The sequence below is a fragment of the Rhinopithecus bieti genome, unplaced genomic scaffold (assembly GCF_001698545.2).
Source record: "Rhinopithecus bieti isolate Rb0 unplaced genomic scaffold, ASM169854v2 scaffold_12155, whole genome shotgun sequence".
Classification (NCBI taxonomy): Eukaryota; Metazoa; Chordata; class Mammalia; order Primates; family Cercopithecidae; genus Rhinopithecus; species Rhinopithecus bieti.
Window position 1 is genome coordinate 3,337,243 of NW_016807423.1, and position 23,928 is coordinate 3,361,170.

General features: G+C 48.4%; 2 protein-coding genes across 16 annotated transcripts in view; both read right to left on the minus strand.

Annotated features, from left to right (window-relative positions):
• ST3GAL3 (ST3 beta-galactoside alpha-2,3-sialyltransferase 3) overlaps positions 1-1,569 on the minus strand; it is a 243,850-nt gene extending 242,281 nt beyond the window's left edge. For 5 of the 11 annotated variants that reach the window (XR_001887297.1, XM_017881901.1, XM_017881899.1 and 2 more), the window contains exon 1: positions 1,373-1,567. The gene's annotated coding sequence lies outside the window, so the exon portion shown is untranslated. Of the gene's footprint in view, positions 1-1,372 lie in introns of all 11 variants that reach the window. The other 6 variants (XM_017881897.1, XM_017881896.1, XM_017881895.1 and 3 more) reach the window with 4 other exon arrangements.
• Positions 1,570-3,518: 1,949 nt separating this feature from the next.
• The window catches only part of KDM4A (lysine demethylase 4A), a 57,306-nt gene continuing 36,896 nt past the window's right edge, over positions 3,519-23,928 (minus strand). For 4 of the 5 annotated variants that reach the window (XM_017881886.1, XM_017881889.1, XM_017881888.1 and 1 more), the window contains 10 exons: positions 20,426-20,607; positions 18,384-18,588; positions 17,859-17,935; positions 17,119-17,174; positions 15,320-15,428; positions 14,533-14,718; positions 11,420-11,590; positions 5,318-5,437; positions 4,942-5,034; positions 3,521-4,824 (listed from right to left, as the gene is read on the minus strand). In XM_017881886.1, the coding sequence (XP_017737375.1) occupies positions 4,684-4,824; positions 4,942-5,034; positions 5,318-5,437; positions 11,420-11,590; positions 14,533-14,718; positions 15,320-15,428; positions 17,119-17,174; positions 17,859-17,935; positions 18,384-18,588; positions 20,426-20,607 (1,340 nt within the window). In that variant the 3' untranslated portion in view covers positions 3,521-4,683. Of the gene's footprint in view, positions 4,825-4,941; positions 5,035-5,317; positions 5,438-11,419; positions 11,591-14,532; positions 14,719-15,319; positions 15,429-17,118; positions 17,175-17,858; positions 17,936-18,383; positions 18,589-20,425; positions 20,608-23,928 lie in introns of all 5 variants that reach the window. The other variant, XM_017881885.1, reaches the window with a different exon arrangement.

Here is a 23,928-nt window from a genome sequence, read left to right on the forward strand (position 1 = left end):
ATTCACCACTTAGTATCTCAAAATATTCTTGAGTTAAGACTTTCTAATCATAGGAGGAGCTGTTATTGCCTTAAGAGATTATTTGTTTTGTTTTTTTTTTTTTTTTGAGACGGAGTCTTGCTCTGCCACCCAGGCTGGAGTGCAGTGGCCGGATCTCAGCTCACTACAAGCTCCGCCTCCCGGGTTTATGCCATTCTCCTGCCTCAGCCTCCCGAGTAGCTGGGACTACAGGCGCCCGCCTCGTCGCCCGGCTAGTTTTTTGTATTTTTAAGTAGAGACAGGGTTTCACCGTATTAGCCAGGATGGTCTCGATCTCCTGACCTCGTGATCCGCCCGTCTCGGCCTCCCAAAGTGCTGGGATTACAGGCTTGAGCCACCGCGCCCGGCAAGAGATTATTTGAAAATATCATTTGGTAATAAATTTCTGTGCCAGCTTCCTTTTAATCCTCTGTTGACTTGAAAGTACACCAAACATTTCCGTGATCATCTCTACAAGATAATTCTGACTTAGAAACAACCTAATTTGTCATGGGGACTATCTTACTTTTAGTAACCTAGTAAGAGTTTTTTCCTACCTTCATGTCCAGCTATCTGTAATTCACAGTACATCCACTGAAAAGTTTGAGTATTTTACTTTCTGAGGTAATAGCTGCCTTCACTGGTCCCCCATTCAATTAATTACATTCAGTTATCAGGTTTCACTCCTTCCTCATACGTGAAGGAAACATAAACAAAATGAGACTTACTGAGGAATCATAAAAATGGACATTGTTGTAAAAAGGAATCCAAAATGTTCATGGGACACTCTTCTAACCAAATCTGCCCTTCTCACTAAGATATATTCTCTTGCAAGCAAAAGCACCGAGGAGACAACAGGGGAAAGTGCCAGAAGGAAAGGAAGCAAGAGAGGCGTACTTTGCTGATCAAACTGACCCCGGTTCTGGCCCCCGCTAGAGCAGTAAGCAATGACAACCACTACCCATACGCTGCCGATTCCCGCTCAGGCGCTCCCTGGACTTTTCTTTCCTCTTCCCACAGCAGGGCCCGAATGATGGTGTCGGTGCTCTGCGCCAAGGTGCGCAGCGCTGTGGGGTCTCACACAGAGATGACCTCAGACCTCCTGGCCTGCGTCCGGGCGGCCTTTCCCCCAGGCTCGGCGGCCCCCACCCAGGCGAGGTCATCCAGATACCGGGCCCCCAGCCCGAAGGACGACTGGGCCGTGCCCCGACCCCTCCTTCCCGGGCACTAGCGCGCGGGCTCCGCGCCCCGCCCAGCCCGGGAACCGCGGCCGGCGGGGGAGGGGCGGGGCGGCGCGGCGACCGTTATTCGCGGTCAGCCATCGCGCCCCGAAGCGCACTGGGCAGGCCCTTACCACAGCAGAGAGGGAGGCAGGGGAAAGGTGGCGCCCGGCCCGACGCGGGGCAGGAAGGCGGAGGCGGCGGCGGAGGCGGCGGCGACAGCCGCGGGGAACCCCGGCGGGCGCCCACGACGCGGTGGGCTGCATGGGCGCCGCCATAGTGGGGACGCAGCGGCGGGCGGAGCGCGCGGCCGCGACCCGGTCGGGAGCCTGCGACCAATGGGCGCGCGGAAGCCGGGCGGAGCGAGGGCCTGGCCAATGCGGAGCTGCGCTGCCCCGAGCAGGCCAATAGACGCAGGAGCCGCGGATTTGCCGGCCCGCCCACCCCGCCTACCACGGGACCAAAGCTGCGGCAAGTGCAGGGTCAGAGGTTCGCGCTGGTGAAGCGCCCCAGCCTGCAGGTTCAGCGCGGGTGTCTCTCCCGGGCACGTCGAGCCGTCTAGAGGAACCCTCTTCCCCCGGCTTCACGGCCCAGAGGACGCACGGCTCTCTCCCCTCGAGAGCGTGTTTCGTCGCCCGCGCGTGGAACGCAAAGTGCTGGGATAGTCACGGCCACTTCACACCGAGGAACATCTCATCTCGCCCTCCAGGTCGTGAGCGCACCCAGTCCGCTCACTGAGGCCGAAAGCTTCAGACCTCCGTAACCTAGTGGGTAAGCTCCATCTCCATCCACGGAGATGGAGCGTTAAGAGACTCGTAGAACATTTTCAGTCTGGACATGGCACAGGGCCTCCCACCCCACTTTTTCATTCCTGCGGCTGAGCCCTGGTGTTATCCGCCTGGAGCAGTATTTAAAACTTTATTCCTCAACAAAGCTGGGGTGGTCTTTAAACTGCAACCTTGGATCCAAAGTCCCTGCCTTACTGAGGGAAGGCAGTTGGCCCTACAAAAAGGCTTCTGGGAGGAGCTGCCTAAGGCAGGAAGGGACTGGCAGACCAGGAGGTGCCGCTTTTGGCTGGGGCCAGTTCTCGAGGTCGACCCGACTGCATAGGCAGCCAGTAGGGGAGAGAATAGGCCGGTCTGTGTGATTTGGATCACCTGAGTTGCGGTTTCCTAAGAGTTATTACGTTGACCAAAATAAAAAGTGGTTTCTGGAAAACTGGTCAGCTGTTGAGTAAAAACTGCTGGGATTAAACCCAGCGCCCACCGCTGGAGGAAGTGGGGTCATCGAGAAAGGTAGGGAACCTGTGTAAAAAGGCTGGTGAAGTGTTCCTCTCTTCCAAAGACGGATGGATTAGTGGATTGGGCTCTCTCACCAATCCACTAAGGCTTGGTTCTGCCCAGCCTCCCTTGCTACATCTCTTGGGAATCCCCAGGTGGACTGTGGGGGAGGGGGGAAGGCCAACTTCCCTCTCTGGGATCCAGGAGGGGGCTGACAGAAAAAAAGGTCACCTCCTGCACCTTTCTCCACAATGAGATACCAAGTAGCAACCACCTCTCACCCCCAGGGACACAAGGAAGCATCCAGAGTAGCTGAGCTGACCCAAGCCTCTCCCGCAACTGGACAGGGCCATGCCTCAGGAAGTGCCTGGCTGTTCAAGGGCCAGCCAGTGCAGCTCCGGGGCGCCCAAGTCCTGCAACTTTTCATTGCCCCCCTCCCTGTTCTATGGTTCCCCATCCTTTTCCAGTTTGACTTCAGGGACCCACCAGCCAAAGGAGATTGCATCTTCCTCAAGGGAAGCTTCTCACCAACTAGACAGCTCGGATAGCAATCTGAGGATCCCACTGGAGGTTGGGTCCCTTGCTTTTCAATCACCTAAAACGCACCCCGTTCTTCACACTGGTTCCCAATGTGTATATAATACAGATACTGGCATGAACTTAGGCCAGCTCAACGAAGATGTATCAAATAGGGCAGCAGTGAGAGATAACTCTGTTGAGAGGACTCACTGGTCCGGTGCTTCCTGTTACCTCATCCTGCCTATCTCTAAGGCAGAGCAAGCACAACAGAGGTGCTCAGAGCCAGATGTGTCCCTGTTCCTGTGACCCACCATACTTGGTCTAATACAGAGCTTGACAAGCAAAGGACCCACTCTCTGGAATTTCCTAGGGACTGCCTTACTGATTTGTCTTAAAATACACAGCCCTGCTCCAGAGTCTGACTCTAGATACACCCCCAGCCTGACGTGGACCACTTGGGCTCCTTGGGGCAGACAGCCAATCCTCTGCTCAACACATTTTATTGCTAAGGACAAGGTGATGCACCAGTTTTCAAAATAATTTGGTTTATAGTGTTCATACGTAACAAAAAAGGGGAAGTATTATAAATCTGATTCTTGTATACACAGGGTATTGGTGTGAAGCCCTCCAACCCTGGGCCCAGGCAAACAAATTCTCGAGGAGCAAAAACCTGTTTAACCCCTTCAGTATTGCCCTCTAGTCCCACCCCCACCCCAAAATCAGCTCCCTCCCACCCACAGTGGGCCTCCAATGGCCCCAGTTTTTTCATCCTAACCCTACAAGCCCCTGCATGATTGCAATTTTCTGTTGACAGAATCACCCACCAGGCTCTGCCTGCTTCCATCATTAAAATCCCCGCTTCAGGATAATCCCCACCCACACCCTCTAATACTTTGCCACAGGGGCTCTGCACCTAGAGTGTTGTGGGCACACACCCATGTTATCCCCATGTTCTCCTTCAGGGGAAGACAAAGAGGTGGCATCAGCTCCTTAGCATCTCAATACTGCAGCTCTGCCAGCACTGTCTTGAGGCTGTTCCAGGCCTGGACAGATGCCACACCCATCTCCAACCAACCCCCAGGAGCCCTTACTCAGCTCAGCTGAGGGCAGAATTTCACATTTTGTTTGCCCTGCATAGGCAAGGAAGAAAGTAAAGGCCAGGGGCTGGCAGAAGCTGGTCCAGACCAAACATACATACACACACACACACGCGCACGCACACACACATACACACACACATACACACATATAAATACAAAAGTAGGGGTTGGGGCAAGTACCAGCACCTCAGCCTAGTAGGTGCAGGTGATAGTTATGAAGCTAAGTCCTAGGCCAGGAACAGGGCAGCCAGTCCAGCCAGCACAGTTGACCCCTCTATGGACTGGGGCCAGTGCAGCCACAGCATTCCAGTGCTCAGCCCCGTAGCTGGGAGATCAGCGACTGCTGCCACGTGCCCAGAAACGACTCGTCCTTTCACTATAGCGGAATGCAATGAGGGTGGGTGGGAGGATGATGGGTCGGTTATTTCATTCCTTTTCTTTTTACAACTTCACTTTCAGAGACTTCAGAGTTCCATGTCTGCTGTGCTGTGGAACCCAGAGTGCTCTTGCCTGGATGGCTGGGAATTCCTTGGACCCTGGAAGCACCTACTCCATGATGGCCCGGTATAGTGCAGGCTCAATATAATCTTCCCGGTATCTTGAGTTGATAACTCGTTGCCGTTTCTTTTCTTGCTTAACCTCTTTCTCTGTGAAAATCTCATTGAAGCGCATGTCTGAGGCTACTGACTATAGAAGAATAAGCAAGCCAAATGTCAGCTACCCTAAGAAAAATACAAAGGGATGCATCCTTGCCTTGTTCCCTCCCTCCAAGACAGGAACTGGGGACACACAGAAAATACTCACCAATCTAGATTTGACTCTCTTGGGAAGCTCTTCATCCAGTGTGTATACATCATCTCTCTTAACCACAAGCTGTGAGCCATCCTCAAACTCCACCTACCAAGGAAACAAAGGCCTTTTGGCTAGGATATCCCTGACTCTTTCCCTGGTTCCCATGCACAGTGGCAGTCTCCTACAGTCAAAGGAAGGAGTTAGCACACTAAAATAAGGACTACCTTACTTCACATTTGGCAGACTGCACACAGGACAGACCCCTAGCTCTGAAAGGGTTACCAACCTATTAGCTCTCCTAAGAGCAAAGACTTGCCTCTGGCCCAACAGGAAGCACAGAATTAATCAAGCACCCCCTACTCCCTAGAAAGGTAGAACCTATGGATACCTGGTACATTTGGATAGGGTGGGAGGCCACAAACTTGGCTCCATAGACTTGGCCATCTGTCCATCTCACTTGGACCACTTCCCCTTCAGCAGGAGGACCCAACTGGAGACAGTCCTGGCTCTGAGGAAACAGGAAGGAAAGAGGGTGAAAGGAAGGTCCACCTGCACACAAAGGTAACTGTCCTCTACTCAGGTAAGAGTAACCAGGACAAAGTAACTGTTTTAGAGAGCAAGGCAGCTCTCTGGGCTGAAAAATGTAACAGTTAAAGACCTTGCTAAGTCAAAGTCTGCCCCTATCTCTGCCCTCTCCTGCTTCTAGGTGACCAAAAAAAAAAAAAAAAAAAAAAAAAATCCAAGCCTATAATAAACTAGTAAACACAGGTAGTTAAGTGCCAGAATCAGAGTCCTTCTTAATTCCTTCAACTGGTTCCCTAGAGGGTGTCTGCCAGGGTCTGCCATGGAAGAAATCAACTAGAACCATACTCAACTATAGAAGTGTTCTCTTCTTGGCCAGGCATGGTGGCTCATGCCTTAATAACAAACCGACCTATAGAAAAACTGAGGCAGGCAGATACGAGTTCAGGAGATATAGTACCATCCTGGCCTAACATGGTGAAACCCTGTCCTATACTAAAAACACAAAAAATTAGTAGGGCATTGGTGCAGGAACTGCAGTCCCAGCTTATCTCGAGGCGCTGAGGCAGAGAGAATGGCATTGAAGCCCAGGAGGTGGAGCTTGGCAGTGAGGCCGAGATTGCGCCACTGACTCCCAGCCTGGGCGACAGAGCGAGACAGTTCAAGTCTCGGCTCTGTCGCACCCAGGCTGGAGTGCAGTGGGCCTGATCTTGGCTCATTGCAACCTCCGCCTCCTGGGTTCTAGCAATCCTCCTGCCTCAGCCTCCCGAGTAGCTGGGACAACAGGCACATGCCACCATGCCCGGCTAATTTTTGTATTTTTAGTAGAGACGGGGCTTCACCATGTTGGCCAGCCTGGTATCGAACTCCTGACCTCAGGTGATCTGCCTGCCTCAGCTTGCCAAAGTGGTGGGATTACAGGCATGAGCCACTGTGCCCAACCAAGAAATATGTTCTTAACAAGAAAGATGAGAAAGGATCACCTACCATGGGACCTGACAAAGTACTTCAGAACTTTTATTCCTTCCAGAAGCAGGTAAGTACCCCAAGTCCTCATCGTATTCCTAGCATAGGGCTTGGTATATGGGGCGAGGTTAACACACAAGCATATTGGCTGAATGAAAGGTCTGATGGGTATACCTGAGAGAAGGTCCTTAGGGACATGGCTTAAAAAATAAAAATCAGAGAGGGGCAGGGCAGTGAGTCTAAAAGGATGTGGATGCTCACAACTGCTCTTACAATCACGCTACCGTTCATTTATTGAGTGGAAACAGTTCCCTACTTATTGACAATTCATTTATTGAATAGGTAATCAGTAAATACATTCTGTATCAATCTAACACTTAGGCATAAACTATAGCCTCCTACACCCAATATCTGAGGTGTTCTAAGATTTAACTACTCAAATGTTTGATATTTGATAAATTGCTTAAATTCTCTGCAATTCAGTTCCACCTCCTATAACAGCACTTCTGAAAATGTGGTCTGTGAACCTCTGAGGGGTTCCTGAGACACTGTCAGGGAGCAAGTGAGACATGACTATTTTTATAATATTAAACTATTAGCTTTTGTCACTGTTGTCATTTACCTAGGATAGGTACAACTGCTGGCACCTGAGCGCACATCAAGGCACTGACCCCAAGCTCTACTAGTTGTTACTGCATTTTTCACCACTGTACACTCATAATTTAGGAGAAAAGAGCAAAAACTCGATTGCATGTAACAATATCCCTTGATGAAGCAGTAAAAATTATTAATTTTGTTAAATCTTAATCATTGAGTACATGTGTTAAGTCCTCATAAAACACTTTCGGTTGTCTCAAAGAAATATATCTGTGTTGTTTGAGTTGTGAATTACACTAGCTGCTTTGTTCATGGAATACCAGTTTTATCTGAAAAAAATTACTGGGCCGGGCACGGTGGCTCATGCCTGTAATCCCTCACTTTGGGAGGCAGAGGTAGGAGGTTCGCATCAGCCCAGGAGTTCAAGACCAGCCTGGACAACACAGGGGAGATCCCATCTCTACAAAACATAAAAAATTAGCCAGGTATGGTGGCACGCACCTATAGTCCCAGCTACTCAGAAGGCTGAGGATTGCTTGAGCCCAGGAGGATAAGGCTGCAGTGAGCCATGATTATGCCACTGCACTCCAGCAGTGATGCTGCGCAACAGAGCAGTACCCTGTCTTTAAAACACTCTATGAAATAAAATTTTAAAAAAGAAAAAAAGTGACTGACAAACTATGGCTTTTCAGACTTAGATATGTGGCAGACATCTTGAAAATGAATTAAGTGAACGCCTGTCATGCCAAGGAAAACAAGAGTCGGTATCTGTTGCCAATAATAAAATTCAGGCTTTCAAGCAAATATTAGCATTTCAGAGAAGCGGCATTCACAACTGTGAGCTTGAAGCTTCCCAAAATTCCAAGTTTTTATATTATTATTAGTGATACTAACAAATGTAATTTTTAAAATATTTATGGCCGGGTGCGGTGGCTCACGCCTGTAATCCCAGCACTTTGGGAGGCCGAGGCAGGCAGATCACGAGGTCAAGAGATTGAGTCCAGCCTGGACAACATGGTGAAACCCCATCTCTACTAAAAATTCAAAAATTAGTGGGCGTGGTGGCGCACATCCGTAGTCCCAGCTTGGGAGGCTGAGGCAGAAGAATCGCTTGAACCCAGGAGGTGGAGGTTGCAGTGAGCCAAGATTGCACCACTGCACTCCAGCCTGGCGACAGAGTGAGACTCTGTCTGAAAAAAAAAAAAAAAAAATTATAATAATATTTCACAACATTTAGAGGCTATCCATAGGCCAGTGCACCAATATTTTCTAAATGACCAATGTGTGATGTTATAAAAGGATGCATGGGTGAAAGATCCATTCAGAAGAGACCAATGGGTTTTAGTGTTAACAGTATGAAACGTTCACTGACCTTTCAGATTCCACACTGCAACTAACTTAAGAACCTACCAGGAGCAGTGGCTCACACCTGTAATCCCAGCACTTTGGGAGGTTGAGGCAAGAGAATCGCTTGAGCCCAGGAGTTTGAGACTACCCTGGGCAAGATGGCAAGACCCAATTTCTACAAATAGCCAGGCATGCCTGTAGTCCCACCTACTCAGGAAGTGCTTGGTCAACAAAGCAAGACATCATCTCTTAAAAAACAAACAAACAAAAAAGTTGTTACTTCCATTGAGTTTTGGTGGATGTCAGCGAATAATAATCACAATTACCCTACCTCCCCTGACTGGGTGTGGTGGCTCACAGATGTAATCCCAGCACTTTGGGAGTCCGAGGTAGGCAGACTGCTTGAGCCCCGGAGTTTTGAGACCAGCCTGGGCAACAAGGCAAAACCCTATCTCTACAAAAAATTTAAAAATTAGCTGGGCGCCAGTGACAGGCGCCTATAGTCCCAGCTACTTGGGAGGCTGAGGCAGCAGGATCACTTGAGTCGGGTATGCGGAGGCTGCAGTGAGTTGAGATTGCTGCATTGCACTCCAACGTGGGTGACGGGAGTGAAACCCTATCTTAAAAACACAAAAACAAAAAAAACTTCTCCTTTTTCCAATTACATATCTGTGCAAGGCTGAATTTTCTTCCTATACTTTAACCTAAACAGTATATCACAATAGATTGAATCAAGAAGTGACATTAAGGTCAGGCACAGTGGCTCACGCCTGTAATCCCAGAACTTTGGGAGGCTAAGGCAGGAGGATCATGAGATCAGGAGATCGAGACCATCCTGGCTAACACGGTGAAACCCCATCACTACTAAAAATACAAAAAATTAGCCAGGCACGGTGGCGGGTGCCTGTAGTCCCAGCTACTCAGGAGGCTGAGGCAGGAGAATGCCGTGAACCCAGGAGGTGGAGCTTGCAGTGAGCCAAGATCGTACCACTGTACTCCAGCCTAGGCGACAGAGTGAGACTCCATCTCAAAAAAAAAAAGTGACATTAAAGAGATTTGCAAACTTGCAGGAAAATGGCAATCTTTTGCTTTTGTTTTAGAAAAGTTATTTTTAATCTAAAAAAATTGATTATTTTAAATCAATCTGCTTTAACTTCTAATAAGAATAAATACTTTTAGATATAACCCAGAGAAACACAGGCTCTTTGGGGTCTCTAACTTGTAGAAAATGGAGTCCTGAAACCACTGTAAGTTAGAGATAATACCACATACTTCTCAGAGTGGGTATGAGAAGATAAAGAGATACTTGAAATAACCACTTAGCACAGTCCCTGGCATACTGTACCAGCTTAATAAATTACAGCAAGGGCCAGGTGCGGTGGTTCAAACTCTTGTAATCCCAGTGGTTTGGGGGCCCAAGATGTGAGGATTGCTTCAAGCTGGGTGTTCGAGACCAGCCTGAGCAACAAAGCAAGACCCTTGTCACTACAAAAAATTTAAAAATTAGCCAGGCATGGTTGCATGTGCCTGTAGTCCCAGCTACCTGGGAAGCTGAAGCAGGAGTATCACTTGAGTTCAGGAGTTTGAGATTGCAGTGAGCTATGATACAGCCACTGCACTCCAGCCTAAGTGACAGACCTGGTCTCTCAAAAAAAAATAAAATAAAATAAGGCCGGGCACAGAGGCTCATGCCTGTAATCCCAACACTTTGAGAGGCCAAGGTGGGCAGATCACTTGAGCCCAGGAGTTCGAGACCAGCCTGGGGAACACAGCAAAAGCCCATCTCTACAAAAAATTTAAAAATTAGCAGGGTGTGGTGGTGCGTGCCTGTAGTCCCAGCTACCAGGGAGGCTGAGGTGGGAGGATCACCTGAATCCAGCAAGTTGAGGCTGTAGTGAGCTGAGATTGTGCTACTGTACTCCAGCCTGGGCGTCAGAGTGAAACCCTGTCTCAAAAATAAAATGTAAATAGGCCAGGTGCGGTGGCTCACACCTGTAATCCCAGCACTTTGGGAGGCCGAGACGGGCGGATCACGAGGTCAGGAGATCGAGACCATCCTGGCTAACACGGTGAAACCCCGTCTCTACTAAAATACAAAAGTTAGCCAGGCGTGGTGGCGGGTGCCTGTAGTCCCAGCTACTCGGGAGGCTGAGGCAGGAGAATGGCGTGAACCCGGGAGGCGGAGCTTGCAGTGAGCTGAGATCGCGCCACTGCACTCCAGCCTGGGCGACAGAACGAGACTCCATCTCAAAAAAAACAAAAAAATAAAAAATAAATAAAATGTAAATAAATGATAGCTATACTACTGCTATGAGTACTACTAATGTCCCCTTTTCTATAAGTCTACCTTATAACTATGAATGTGCTTTTAGCAACTGAGTGGCTAATGTGGTATAAATATGGGACAATACCTGATTTGTTAAAGGAAAAAATTGTTTCATTCCTCTCTACTTTGGTTAGTCTACCAACTGAAAAGGCAAGGTGGGGGTAGGGGAAACCTGAACTAAGTCCTCAATACCAAGCCAGACCTAGAACTAGGTCCATGTGGGGCCACCGTGTCTCAGGTGTTAATAACATAAGCAGGCCAGTGGTGTCTCCAGGCAGTTTCTACTTAGCCCTAAAGCCCACTGTGAAGAAACAAAAGCAGATTCTATACCTCTACTAAGAGGGCCTGGTAGAAAAGAGAGGTGGATAATTCTCCTAAAATCACACAGCTACTAAGCAATGAAGCTGGTATTGGCACATTTGATTCCAAAGCCTGGGCTCTCCTATTGCACTAGAATGCCCTCAAGGACAATTTATGACAGCCAACAGTTGCAGGTTTCAAGGAATTGCAGAAATACTGATTCCTAGGTACTTCTAGGGAATATAGGGTACCCTGGCAGCATGCAGTTTTCTTTGCAAGGAAAGACTGGTACAGATGCTTTGTTCTGTTTGAGGACCAGGTGATGGGACCATGGGCCTGGCTAGAAGAAGCAGGCACACACACAGTCTGCCAGCCAGACCTTAGAAACATCCCCCATTCCAAACTGCCTGAGAAGCTCCGTGCAGTTATTACCACTATGTCCTCAGGATAAAGATTGTCGCTGAAGGAGCCATCATCAAAGTTGACTTCATAGAAGGTCTCGGTGGTGAGCCTGACCACTTCACACTGGTAGAAGCGCCCATTCTTATGCTTGCTAATGACTTTCTGGCCTGCAGTGATGCTTTGCAAGGCCCCCTTGGCACGCTGGAAAAAAACAGAGGCTTCGGTTACTCACATGTGGAGTTGGCAGGCCTGGCATATGGAGACCAAGATCAATTAGTTCCTCCTTATCAGGGAAAGATAAACATGGGAAAGTAAAAGTAAAAAGGAGAGAAGAGATGGGAACTAAAACAAGCCTTTCCAGATACCCGCCATCCCAGCCAGGACACTGGAAGAGACCAGTACCACATTTTCCTCCATAAATTTAGCTCCTCCATAAATTTAGCTAGTCCACAACTGGCCTTTATACCACATTGTCTTACCCAGAACCCTCTGAACAACAACAAGGACTTCTCTGATCTTGCCAAGAACTGACATCAAAGTATGGAAGGAAAGACTCAACAGGTGCCCTGAGGCCTGGGCCCCCAGGCAAAGCTGCACCACATCTTAGCATCGGCATTACCCTCAGGGCTAGGGCACAAAGACTTAAGTTGCCCAGATGTCTCCAGCTACACACGACGAACTGCCCCCCATTCCAAGAGCCCTGCTATTGCCATCTCTGGTGCCCTCACCATGCCCTTCTCATCCTGAACTTGCCCTTGATGCAAACAAGATCACAAAGCATGTGACAGCCTCATTTCCAAGTGTGCCTGCTAGCCTGCCCAGGCACTCTGCCCCAGCCATGCTGGCCCCCCTTGCTGTTCCCCGAATGAGTATGCCACATGTGCTGCCACCCAGGGCTTTGGCACTGCTGGTTCTTCTACCTGAGATGCCATTCCCCAGTTACTTGCACACTGACTCCCATCCCAGTATCAACTTATTGATGACATTCCTGACTACTTAATCTTCCATTCCCCTTATCTGACTTAATTTTTATCCCTGCACTTCTCACCATCTGCTATACTGTGTATTTACTTGCTTCTATGTATCCTTCAACTATACTGTATGCACCAGAAGGGCAAGGACTTTTTTGTCTTGTTCAGTGGTATAGTCCTGGCACCTAAAACTGTGCCTGGCATATAGTAAATGCTCAATAAATATTTGAAGAATAAATCAGTGAAAGAAATACTAACTCATCAGTCCCCCCAGTTTCCTCATAGCACCAGCAGTCTACAGCTGCCAGCTTAAGCATGTGGAGTACTAATGATTATCACAAAATAATTATTCTATGTATGAAAAAACTCCTATTTCCCTATCATATCTGTGACTCGTACTACCTCAAGTTTTTACCTGCGTCGAGGGCAAGTTCACAATGAGAAGGGCATGGTGAGGGCACCAGAGATGGCTATGGCAGGGCCCTTGAGACACTCCGGAGTCTCATTCTCACTAGAATATGTTCCCATCTTCCTAAGGTCCTAACCATACCCCTGACCACCTGTCATGTTCAACATCTTTATGAAAAAGAATGCAGTCAGCCAACCAGGACTTTTCTGCAATCCCAAATGGCAGAGTGAAAAGTTCATCCTTCTGGGCTGGCCGTCTATCACGTTCTTCCTTTGATTATGTATTTACCACATTGTTGTCAAACCTGTATGATCGTCTCTTCTATTAGATTGTAACTCACTCATGGCAGAGCCTTCCCCGACTACGGTCTGGCATCTGACCTGACTACCCCACAGGGACACTCCAGTTTGTGGTACTTAGTGACCACCACACCAGCCCTGCCTTCTCTGTCGAATGTGACCCTCCTTCCTCCCACTGGCTTGCTTCACTTTCTCAGCTGCTTTCACTGGTTCATGCTCTGCTACCTGCTCCTCCCACTGGGAATCTCCAGAGCCCAGTTTCCAATGGGAACTAGATTTAACTATGCTATTAAATGCTAATAGCCAAATCTTTACCCTCACAGTTACTCTCCAGAATGCTCAGCGACCTTAGCATTTACTTTCCTCTTTCTCATCCCTCTCTCTCTCCCTTGCAGAGCAACACTGCTTCAACTCAGTTCCTGATTGCAGTTACTAACATCATATTAGCATCCTTCCCATCTCTCAAGGGATTAACCTGAGTCATCTTCAGGATTCACTCCCCCTTTCCTCCTCCTCTCCCCTTCTCAACCCACGAGGGTCATCAAATCCTATCAATTCTACCTGTTGGGGGATCTCAAAGTTAAATGTACCCCAAAGCCCTGCCTATGTGTTCCCATTTCAGACCTCACTCTCTCCTAGGCTAACTGGTTTTCTGGCCTCAAATTCTTACTCTGAATCCTCTCTTCAAACAAACACCTAAGTGATTATCAAAAACTATAGTTCAGAATCAAAATATTCAACAAGTTCTCCTCATCCAGTGAAGAGAGGTCAGAGTCCTGAGAGTGGCAGTGCAGGGCCTTCATCCTCTGCCGTTGTCCACCTCTCAGGCATCACACTCCCACACACTGTCATACTCCCATAACCAGTCTTTCATGGTCCTTCTTCCACGACCTGCTCGTTCTGTTTCTGAAGCTCTGCACACAACAGTCTCTGCACACAATTCCTTCTTACTGTTTAAGACCCACTTCAAACGCCACCTTCTACCCAATCCTCTTCGTAGCTCCTCTAGCTAACATTACATGTCACTTTTTCTCTAATCTTTACCATTCAGAGAACCGCAGAAATCTCTACTGTCTGGCAATTCATGGTTAACTCTTGGGAGCCCTCCCCATTTGTTCTCAACATTTTCAGAGGTTCTGCATGTCCCGGACACTAGGTTAAGTAATAAGGATGCCTACAGTAATAAGATATGGACCCTCAAGGAGTTTATCCTGATGGAGAGGCAGACAAGTAAAGAGATAATCAAAAGGAATCAACTACAAGCAGTTTGGTGTTACTGGATTATGGAGTACAAGGCAGGGAGTGGAGATGGACAGGGGCCATCTCTCAATCTCTTAACTCATTAGCACTCTTCATAATGCAGAATGCTTGAGGAAATTGTTCCTGACACAATAAATGGAAAACATGCAGAGAAAATGATCATGAAAAATGTCAAGAGGATTCTAGAATGGCACCCTCTCTCACCTCCAAATTAGGAATCTTGTGCCGAAAGCAGGTAATGAAGACCACAAAAGGCCAGTCGTCAGGCTGCATCATCACACCGGCAGCCTGGGCACAGCTCACATGGAAGGCAGTTGGGCAGCGGCCATGAGAACACTGCACACAGCAGCCAGCAGTTCTTTTCCTCCGCTTCTTACAGAAGATACATTTCTGCAGCACAGGGGAAGAAAACCAGTGATTGCAGGAACTGACACTACAGCTTCCTCTATTGTTCCCCTCCCAAATGCAAAGTCAAGCAAGCAAGAGTCCCTCCCAAAATACAAGGACACACCAGCCTGCTCTAATCCAGGTCTGGTTACAACTTTATCCACCAAGAATTTTTTTTTTTTTTTTTTTGGAGACAGAGTCTTGCTCTGTTGCCCAGGCTGGAGTGCAATGGCACAATCTCAGCTCACTGCAACCTCCGCCTCCCAGGTTCAAGTGATTCTCCTGCCTCAGATTCCCAAGGAGCTGGGATTATAGGTGCACACCACCACTCTTGGCTAATTTTATATTTTTAGTAGAGTTGGGGTTTCACCATGTTGCCCAGGCTGGTCTTGAACTCCTGACCTCAAGTGATCCACTCACCTCAGCCCCACAAAGGGCTAGGACTACAGGCGTGAGCCACCACACCTGGCCTCCACTAAGGAATCTAACCACAGAGTGAGAATCACAAACTCTAACCAAAACCAAGGGACAGAGGGGGGGGTCCCTGTTCTCTTCTACCCAGGTACTTGTAAGTTGGGAAATTCTGTAGTCTACAAACCCTTACCAGTTTGAAGCGGGGCAGGGGGATTTTGCTCACATCCACCGGACTTCTTTCTGCAATGTTGACAAACCTTGCTTCCAGAATTGCCACAGCACATGAAACATGGACCCACCTGCCAAAAAGGCAAAGGCTACCTCAGTCACCTCTGGGCCCAAAGCTCTGTGGCCTTCTCTTCTCATGTGGGCCTGCTGACAGTGCTTCCTCCCTCACCTGGGTGACCACTGACTCCCACCAGCGTGTGCCTGGGACCCAGGACGGTGAGAACCAGAACCGTCTCTCCTCTGAGTATGTGGAAGCAGTGTCACCCCCACTGCTGCCACTGCCCACTGCCCTAGGTTAGCACAGGATCATGCTTCTTATACCACTCACTCACTGTCTGTCGAAAAATGAGCAGAGCCGCAGGCTAATGGTGTGTGGCAGGTTTCAGGGAGTGAGAATAAATTGGAGAGCTCTATGCAGACCTCTTTACCACAGGACCCAAGTGCTTCCTGAAAACATCACCGGCTGTGCCCCAATCTGCCAGTAATCACAGCTCTCTCTCTTGGCCTCTGCCCAAACCTCTCCCCCAGGCTGAAATGACCTCTCCCTTCTGCTCCCTTTTTCCATAGCTGACTCACTCTTTAATCCTTAAGGTTTGACCCAAGCCCCACTTACTCTGAGAGGTGTATCCAACGGACATCCTTAAGAACTAAAGTAAGTTGTGGACATTTTGGGAAACTAGCATGCACCAAGAGGAAAAGAACTAAAACGGTGACAACTCTTAAAGCCATGCTACGTGAAAACCTACAACAGACAACACCGGGGCTCCATGAAGCTGTCTGCAGTACTAGTGGGGCTGTCTTTTTAGAGTAGGAACGGATTTGTTCTGTGTGGCCCTGGAGGGAAGAACAGGCATTCAGAGGTAAAGGTGAGAGGTTCAAGCAGAGCCATTTCCACTCCAAATAAGAATGTTCCCAGCACTATCCTGTGATTGTGAGGAACACAGTGACCTCAAATAATGGCAGCAAGTGCCTTTGAAGGAGCAGAAGCAGCAAGCAGAGTAGCCATCTCTCAGGGACAGCATGACAGGGACTCTTGAGGGCAGACGGCTGGACTGAACATATGCTGCAAGTTGCCACGGGATTCTACTTAGAAGCAGGATACTCAGCACTGACCTGCATGCACCATGCCCTAAACAGCCAGCTCTCCCACGTCAGAAACCTCATTCATCTTACGTTTCCACCTCAGAGCAACTAAGCATATGTCTAAGCACAAAGATTCACTCCATAAAAATGAGTTGCCCAACAGCTGAGAAGCCCAGAAACTTCAGTAGATTTGGTTCCATAGTGGGTGGGCCTGTCTGAGCTCTCCTCAGTGTCCTCCTTGAGCACACTCGCTTCATTCCAAACAGCAGGTCTGAGCCAGGGAGTTTGCCATGTGGAGAAGTGCTTGCTAGCCTGTGGGCCGCCTCGGCCCACCAGCGCCAGCTGTGGCAAGGTGAATGTCCTGACTCCAGCCCACACAGTCCCTGCGCATCACCTTCACAGCCTTCATATTCTCATGAGTCCATTCTTAGCGCCTCCAAAGGAGGATGTCATTGACATCTCTGCTGCAGAGGAGCAGCTGGAGTTGGAAAGTCTGGGACTGCTTGGCTCCCTTAGCATTCCATTTTTAAAATGAGTCTTGGAGATGCTATTCCAGCTCCACACGATGTGCTTCCCAAATCCTCATCAGTCATTCAGAAGAACAGCTAGTGCCCTCACAGACACTGTGTGCTTCAGAACTGAGCCTGTGCATTCCAAGGCACTACTCAGGAAACTTACCTGTCATCATTTGCTCTCTGCAGGGCCCCTCCTCGTAATGAGCATAAACAGCAGTCCTGCCAAGAAAGGAAAGGGAGGAAAAAGTGGTTAACACCAAGTCATTAACATTCAATCTGCTCTCCCCTGGACCTGCTTCGGGCAACTCCTCCACATAAGAAAGCAGCATAATAGCATGTGGGGCTTCACCCAGGCAGCCCCTGCACCAGGACGCCCTGTCAGAAGGAGAGGCCACTCAGGGCTAAAGTGTGCCAAGTATTCGCGTGACTTCATATAATCCTCTTCACTGTTACTGCTAATAACAACTCTCAGCAAAGTCATGAAAGATACTTTGCTCAAACTAGAGGCACGACAGGGATCTGACTGCTTCTTTTGTGGGCTAGGTACAGCCAGGTTCCAGGGGTACGGTGAAGAGAAAACTGCACAATGAATCATCTGAGCCCCTTTCTGAGGCTCCAACTCAAAATGGCTAAATTCTTTTAAGGGAGTTATTGTTCTTCCCACAGGAAGACCACTAGTTGGTCTTCACATAATGGAGCTAACACAGCGTCCAGACTCCGTTAAGTGGGCAGCAACCACTCTCACTGTCATAGGATTTACTCTCACAATACTTGCTCTCTGACATCACCGCATACCAGACCCTATGCAGACTGCTGGGAATACTGAGTCCAACATGAAATCGTCCGGCCCTGAATATGCACCAAGACTTACGGTGAAGACAGTAACCATGTGGGATCACTCACCTCCTCTAGGGCATTGGCTGAACAGCGAGAACACATCCAGTCTTCAGAAGCCTTTGCAGGGGGGACCCCATAGCAACCTAACAGGGACACCAAGATGTGCAAATTAAACCCAGTGGTCGGAGTCAAAAGGGAGGTTTGCAATTCCTTTCCATATACCACCTCCCAAAGCTACAACCAAATCTCACAGAAACCCCTTAGTTTTCTTTAGTCTGAGTCCCCAGGACTCAGGCATATAGTATGGCTTAAAGTCTCAAAAAGTCAGAAACTGTAGATTCACTGGTACAAACACCTAGTAAGTGGCAGGAACTAATCCCTTTCTGCTATCTGCAACCAAGAGGATGGCACAGAGATGCCTAGTGCCAGTATGGACCCCTGGAGACACAGAAAAAATCAGCTAGCAACAGACTCTCCCAATAAAACATCAACAATCTTTTAGGGGCTGGGAGGCCAGGAGGTAGCAAGAACTTCCAGCAGCCAGGCCCATACTCTTGGGACAGGACACACAGAAAGGTGAGCAGCACTCACTGGCATGGACCCGGACGCTGCACTTCTTGCAGGAAACAAGTATGCTGGTGCCATCCTCCTCAAGGTAAGGAGTAGAAAGGTTGATGTCTGTGCTGCAGCCAGTCGAAGTGAAGCACATTTCCGGAATCAAAGGCTTGGTCCTCTGCTTCTGGGGGGCTAAATCTGAAGCATTTCCGCAGTTCTGATTAAAGCCTCCAAACTCAACCTAAGGGGAAAGAACAAGTATACACCTCAGTGAGTACATGTCTATGCTCTTAGCCTTCCACCTGCTCTATCAGCAGAAAGCTGGCTCTCTTACCGATCTGACTATGGCTATAGTTCCCGGGGGCACAGCCATTATCCCGGAGCTGCTAATTGAAGTTACCTCTAATGACTCAAATTCAATTTCTCACAGCAGCATTATACAAAGACCCCTAGGGGACAACTGAGAAAAGGGAGCAAGGTAAGAGGCAACTGGGATTTCAATTTTCCCAAAGCAAGTGGTAACAAAATGCACTGAGAGGCCAGGTGAGGTGGCTCATGCCTGTAATCCCAGCACTTCAGGAGGCCAAGGCAGATGGATCACCAGAGGTCAGGAGTTCGAGATCAGCCTGGCCAACATGGTGAAACCCCATCTCTACTAAAAATACAAAAATTAGCTGGGTGTGGTGGCGCATGCCTGTAGTCCCAGCTATTTGGGAGGCTGAGGCAGGAGAATCGCTTGAACTGGGGAGGCAGAGGTTGCGGTGAGCCGAGATCACGCCACTGCACTCCAGCCTGGGTAACAGACTGAGACTCCATCTTTAAAAAAAAAAAAAAAAAAAAAAGCACTGAAATGTTAGCAGTTAGGCTGCTACTGTGGGCTCCCTTATGTGCTACACCATGCAGTGACCCCACCCAGGGAGTGTACCCAGAGCAGATGCTCCTAATAGGCCAGCACTAATTGCCTCTTGTGGTGACCTGTTAGCAGGTCACCTGAACTGCAGCACTGTTACATGGCTGGAGCCCCACCTGTGTGATTCCTGGCTCAGGGTCCCTCCAGGAAGAACTTATATCCACATACTTCCCTTGGCAAACTATACTGATTGCAAGTATCTGCTGGATGGCACCTGCATCCCCATTCCAAGGATGAGGCCCAGAAAGATGTCAACCCCAGAGCCTATGCCATTTGTGAAGCTCCTACTTAGTAGATCTGCTTATAGTAAGAACCCAGCCATTCACTCCCCTCGTAGGCAAAGGCTTTGGTTTTGCTTTTTGTCAATGGAAAGATTTAGCGAGTTCCTAATCCAAAGTGTGTTGGTCTGAGGTTCCATTTTCAGCAAGCATGAATTGGGGGCCCTGCCAGCCTCAGCAGTAGCCATGCTACTTTAACCACCAGGGCAGGTTAAGGACCACTTATCTACCTGCCACGCTGTGCAGGTTCCAGCTGAGACTGAGCTGGTCCCCTGGCACCTGCTGCTGTGAATGCCTTCCTGGCATCCTAGAGCTGGACCCAGAGAGATCTATCAGTGAATCCATACATGCCCTAGAGTATGAAGCACACAGCTGAGCTCAGCAGTCTTGCTTCCCAACCCCTCCTCACATATTGGGCCCTTGCTTCTACCCCTCCCAAGTTCCTTCTGCTACTGGCAACACCCATTGTGGCAATGGGAAAAGAAAAACAACATTAGAGGATCTGGCTTTTCAGCTGAAGTTCAGACTGTGGTAAAGAAATTAGTTCTCCACACTGGCCAGGACTACAAACCACTTGACAGGAATAACCACGGACCAGAATAAGAAAAATGCAGATTGCTCTGCAAACAATGATGTCTGTGGTGAGTGCATGTGCAAAGGGGAGCCTAAGCCCCCCCCTCAGCTCATCTCCAAAGCATTCTCAATTGAAACCCACGTTGCTGGGTTATCTGCCTGGAGAAGACTGACCAATACACAGATGGGGCAGAGAATGCCAGAGATGGAGGTTGCCTTTCCCAAGACAATCAGTGACAAGCTATATACTCACAATTAAATCTAGCTCCCCTCTGATTGCTGGTCCTGGGTAAACAGAGTGCATGAAGCTGGCTTACCTGATGGTAAGTCTGGAAGATCATACAGACAGCGCAGTGAGGGGCCTGCTGGGCCATGGTCTCATTGAATTCCTTCTCAGCCTCAAAGTTTGGAGGTCGGTTCTGCCACAGTTGGCTCAGAGGCTTGGCCCAGGCCTCTGTCTCCTCAGACTCTTCCTCAGGGGTCAGCTGTTCAGATGTCTCTAGCGGAGGAAACAGAAATGTGAGTCAGCACCAACCCTGCACATGTGTGGCTCTGCCTGGAGAGCAGATGAGTTCAACTAGGACTCCTGGTCCTAGGTTTGGACCAAGGGTGACTCCTGGATTCCTAAAGATGATAAAGGCAAAGGATGGAAGAACTGTCAGTAGACTCCTTCAGTATCTTGATGATGTGTAGGCAGTCCTGCCAGTACCCCATTCCCTGGCCAAACTGACTCATGGCCTCCAATTTTCCTCCTGTCCCATGAGCTCAGCTTGCTCTGCTCTCCCTTAACAGCTGCCACATTCAGCCCCTCTGCCCAAGGACAGCAGAATGAAGCACCATCTTGCCAGAAACCATCTTATTTGCTGCCTCCAAAATGTCAGCCTGTTAAGTCCTTTACCTTTTAGAGTTTTCCCTTTAGTGCAGCTAAACAAGGAAGGAAAATAACAGGGAATTGGCAAAGCTTAAAAGTTGTAATATCATGGTCCTTGGCCAGGACTTTCCAGCTTCCTCTGGAAAGGTCAGGGGTATGTACCTATTCTGGACAAGGCTCCCCAACCCCTCCTAGCTCTGCCTCAGAAGAAAGCGGAGCTACATGTCCAAGATGATTCCTCTTCCCAGCCACAAGATGTGATGTCCTGACGCTGGCAAACAATATCCTGCAGGCTGAATCCAGCCCACTCGGGAAGTTAAGAATTGTTTTTACATCTTTGTTATGGGGTCTCGCTATGCTGCCCAGGCTGGAGTACAGTGGCTATTTACATGTGTGATCATAGCCCACCACAGCCTCAAACTCCTGGACTCAAGTGATCCTCCCATTGCAGCTGTCCAAGTAGCTTGGATTATAGGCATGTGCCACTGCACCCAGCTTTGTTTTTACATTTTCAGCATTGGGGCTTAAAAAAAAAAAAGACGGTGACAACCACAGAGACTAATGAGGGCTGTAAAGCCTAAAATACTGACTTCCTGGCCCTTTATATATCCCTGGTCATGACAGATGGTATCTCCTAGGTACGCTAGACAGCAGAACATACAACTCATCAGACTTCACCTGGGAAGGAAAGGCCTGGGAAGGAAAAATCCCCTTTGGGTGCATCTTCCTACAAGAAAGGGACACACTGCTGAGTGGAAATCAAAAAAAGTTTGCTCACAAAACTCATATAAGTGATGAAGGTGCACATTTCCCAGTTCTTCCTAAATCAGTAAAATACGGGCATAGTCCACAAGCTCCCAGCAGAAACAAGGAAACAGAAACAGGGAAGTAAAGGAAACGCCAAAATTCTGAAGGTTATGAGTAAATGAGGGCACTCTTTGGTAGATGTCCAAAATGTTTCTCCAGATGCTCTACCATGCGAGGGAGGTATGAGAAGCTACAGTTGCTATGCCCTTCTTTGGCAAGTGTGACCAAGCAAGGCCCAAGTATGCGGCCCCTGAAAGGAGACTGGCTCTGTGCCAGCCCCATCACACAGGGCATCCTAGGGGATCCCTGCATCTCGCTGTGAGTGGCATCATCAGTCCTCAGCTATGACCCTCCTTCTTCCCAAACAGAAGTGCTTTCTCAAAGGCCCCTGAAATCTGTTCAAAGCAGCCAAGGAGAGCTCTGGTCTGTACTTCCATTAGGTGCCTGTTTCTTCATTTCTGGCAGCTCCAGCTCAGAGCAGATAGTTTTCTACACTGCCCTCACAGTCATGTTTAATCTGAAGGCATCTGGCAGCTGCCATTGTGCGCCACCTCAGTGTACCCTAAGGACACCAACGCAGACAATGAAAATCAACCCCTATATGCCCCATCGTTCAGCTGCAATCAGGAGCCATGGTGCCCAGAACCCAAGCACAGATTTTTTTTTGTTATCCTGGCCAAACAGGAGTGACCAAGATAGAATGGAAGAAACAGAAACAGAGAGGCAGGCTCACACTCACAACTAAAAAATTAACACACTGACATCTGTTTCATTTACAAAGCCAAAAGTGGCCCCAGATCATTCCATTTGTGAATACTGAATGATGAGGGAAAATGTTCACTACGTTAAGTGAAAATTGCAGGAAGCAAAATCACACAGTTTACATACATAAAATTTCATTGAGCTGTACAGTTAAAATGTGTGCATGTCACTGAATTGTTATGCTTGAATTGAAATTTTTTTAAAGTAGGGGGAGGGGCATACAACACTAAAGAAACATAACTTCCAAATACAGTATGTGACCTTAGCTTGATTTATATTAGAGTTCAAAAGAAATAACTATAAAACACATTCTTGGGACAAGGACGGAAAGATGGTCATGGACTGAAGATTCAAGGATATTATGGGGCTGGGCGTGGTGGCTCACGCCTGTAATCCCAGCACTTTGGGAGGCTGAAGTGGGCGGATCACTTGAGGTCATCAGGAGTTCGAGACCAGCCTGGCCAACATGGCAAAACCCCGTCTCTACTAAAGATACAAAAATTAGCCGGGAGTCGCAGCACACGCCTGTGATCCTAGCTATTTGGGAGGCTGAGGCAGGAGAATCACTTGAACTCAGGAGGCAGAGGTTGCAGTGAGCCAAGATCATGCCACTGCACTCCAGCCTGGGCAACAGAGTGAGTGAGACTCTGTCTCAAAAAAAAAAAAAACACGAAACAAAAAAAGTAGGGGAAAGTTGTGTATTATCTCAACTGCATTATTTTAAAAAGATATACATGGACATACTCTTACTATCTGACTAGAAAAGTCAAGAAGATAATATGTTAATATATTTATAATGGTCATCTTTGAAGGGTAATTTTGTATTCCTCTTGGTAACTTTTCCAGTTTCCTAAAGTCTGTATTGCTTTAAACCAATCGGGAGATAGGCTCATGCTATCCAGAGAACCTGAACTTTCTGTCTGGGCTGGAATAAGAACACAGAGAACTTCCTAGGACCTGACTCAGGGTCCTGCCACACTTCTGAATGGAGGACAGAAGGGATGTTCCCCACCCTGTTTATCATGATCTTTTTTTTTTTTTTTGGTGGTTGTTGTTTTATTGAGACGGAGTCTTGCTCTGTCGCCCAGGCTGGAGTGCAGTGGTATCATCTCGGCTCACTGCAAGCTCCGCCTCCCAGGTTCAAGCCATTCTCCTGTCTCAACCTCCTGAGTAGCTGAGCCTACAGGCGCCCACCACTACACCCGGCTAATTTTTTGTATTTTTAGTAGAGATGGGGTTTCACCATGTTAGCCAGGATGGTCTTGATCTCCTGACCTTGTGATCCACCCGCCTCAGCCTCCCAGAGTGCTGGGATTACAGGCATGAGCCACCACGCCCAGCCATATCATGATCTTTCTACTTAAAAAAAAAAAAAAAAAA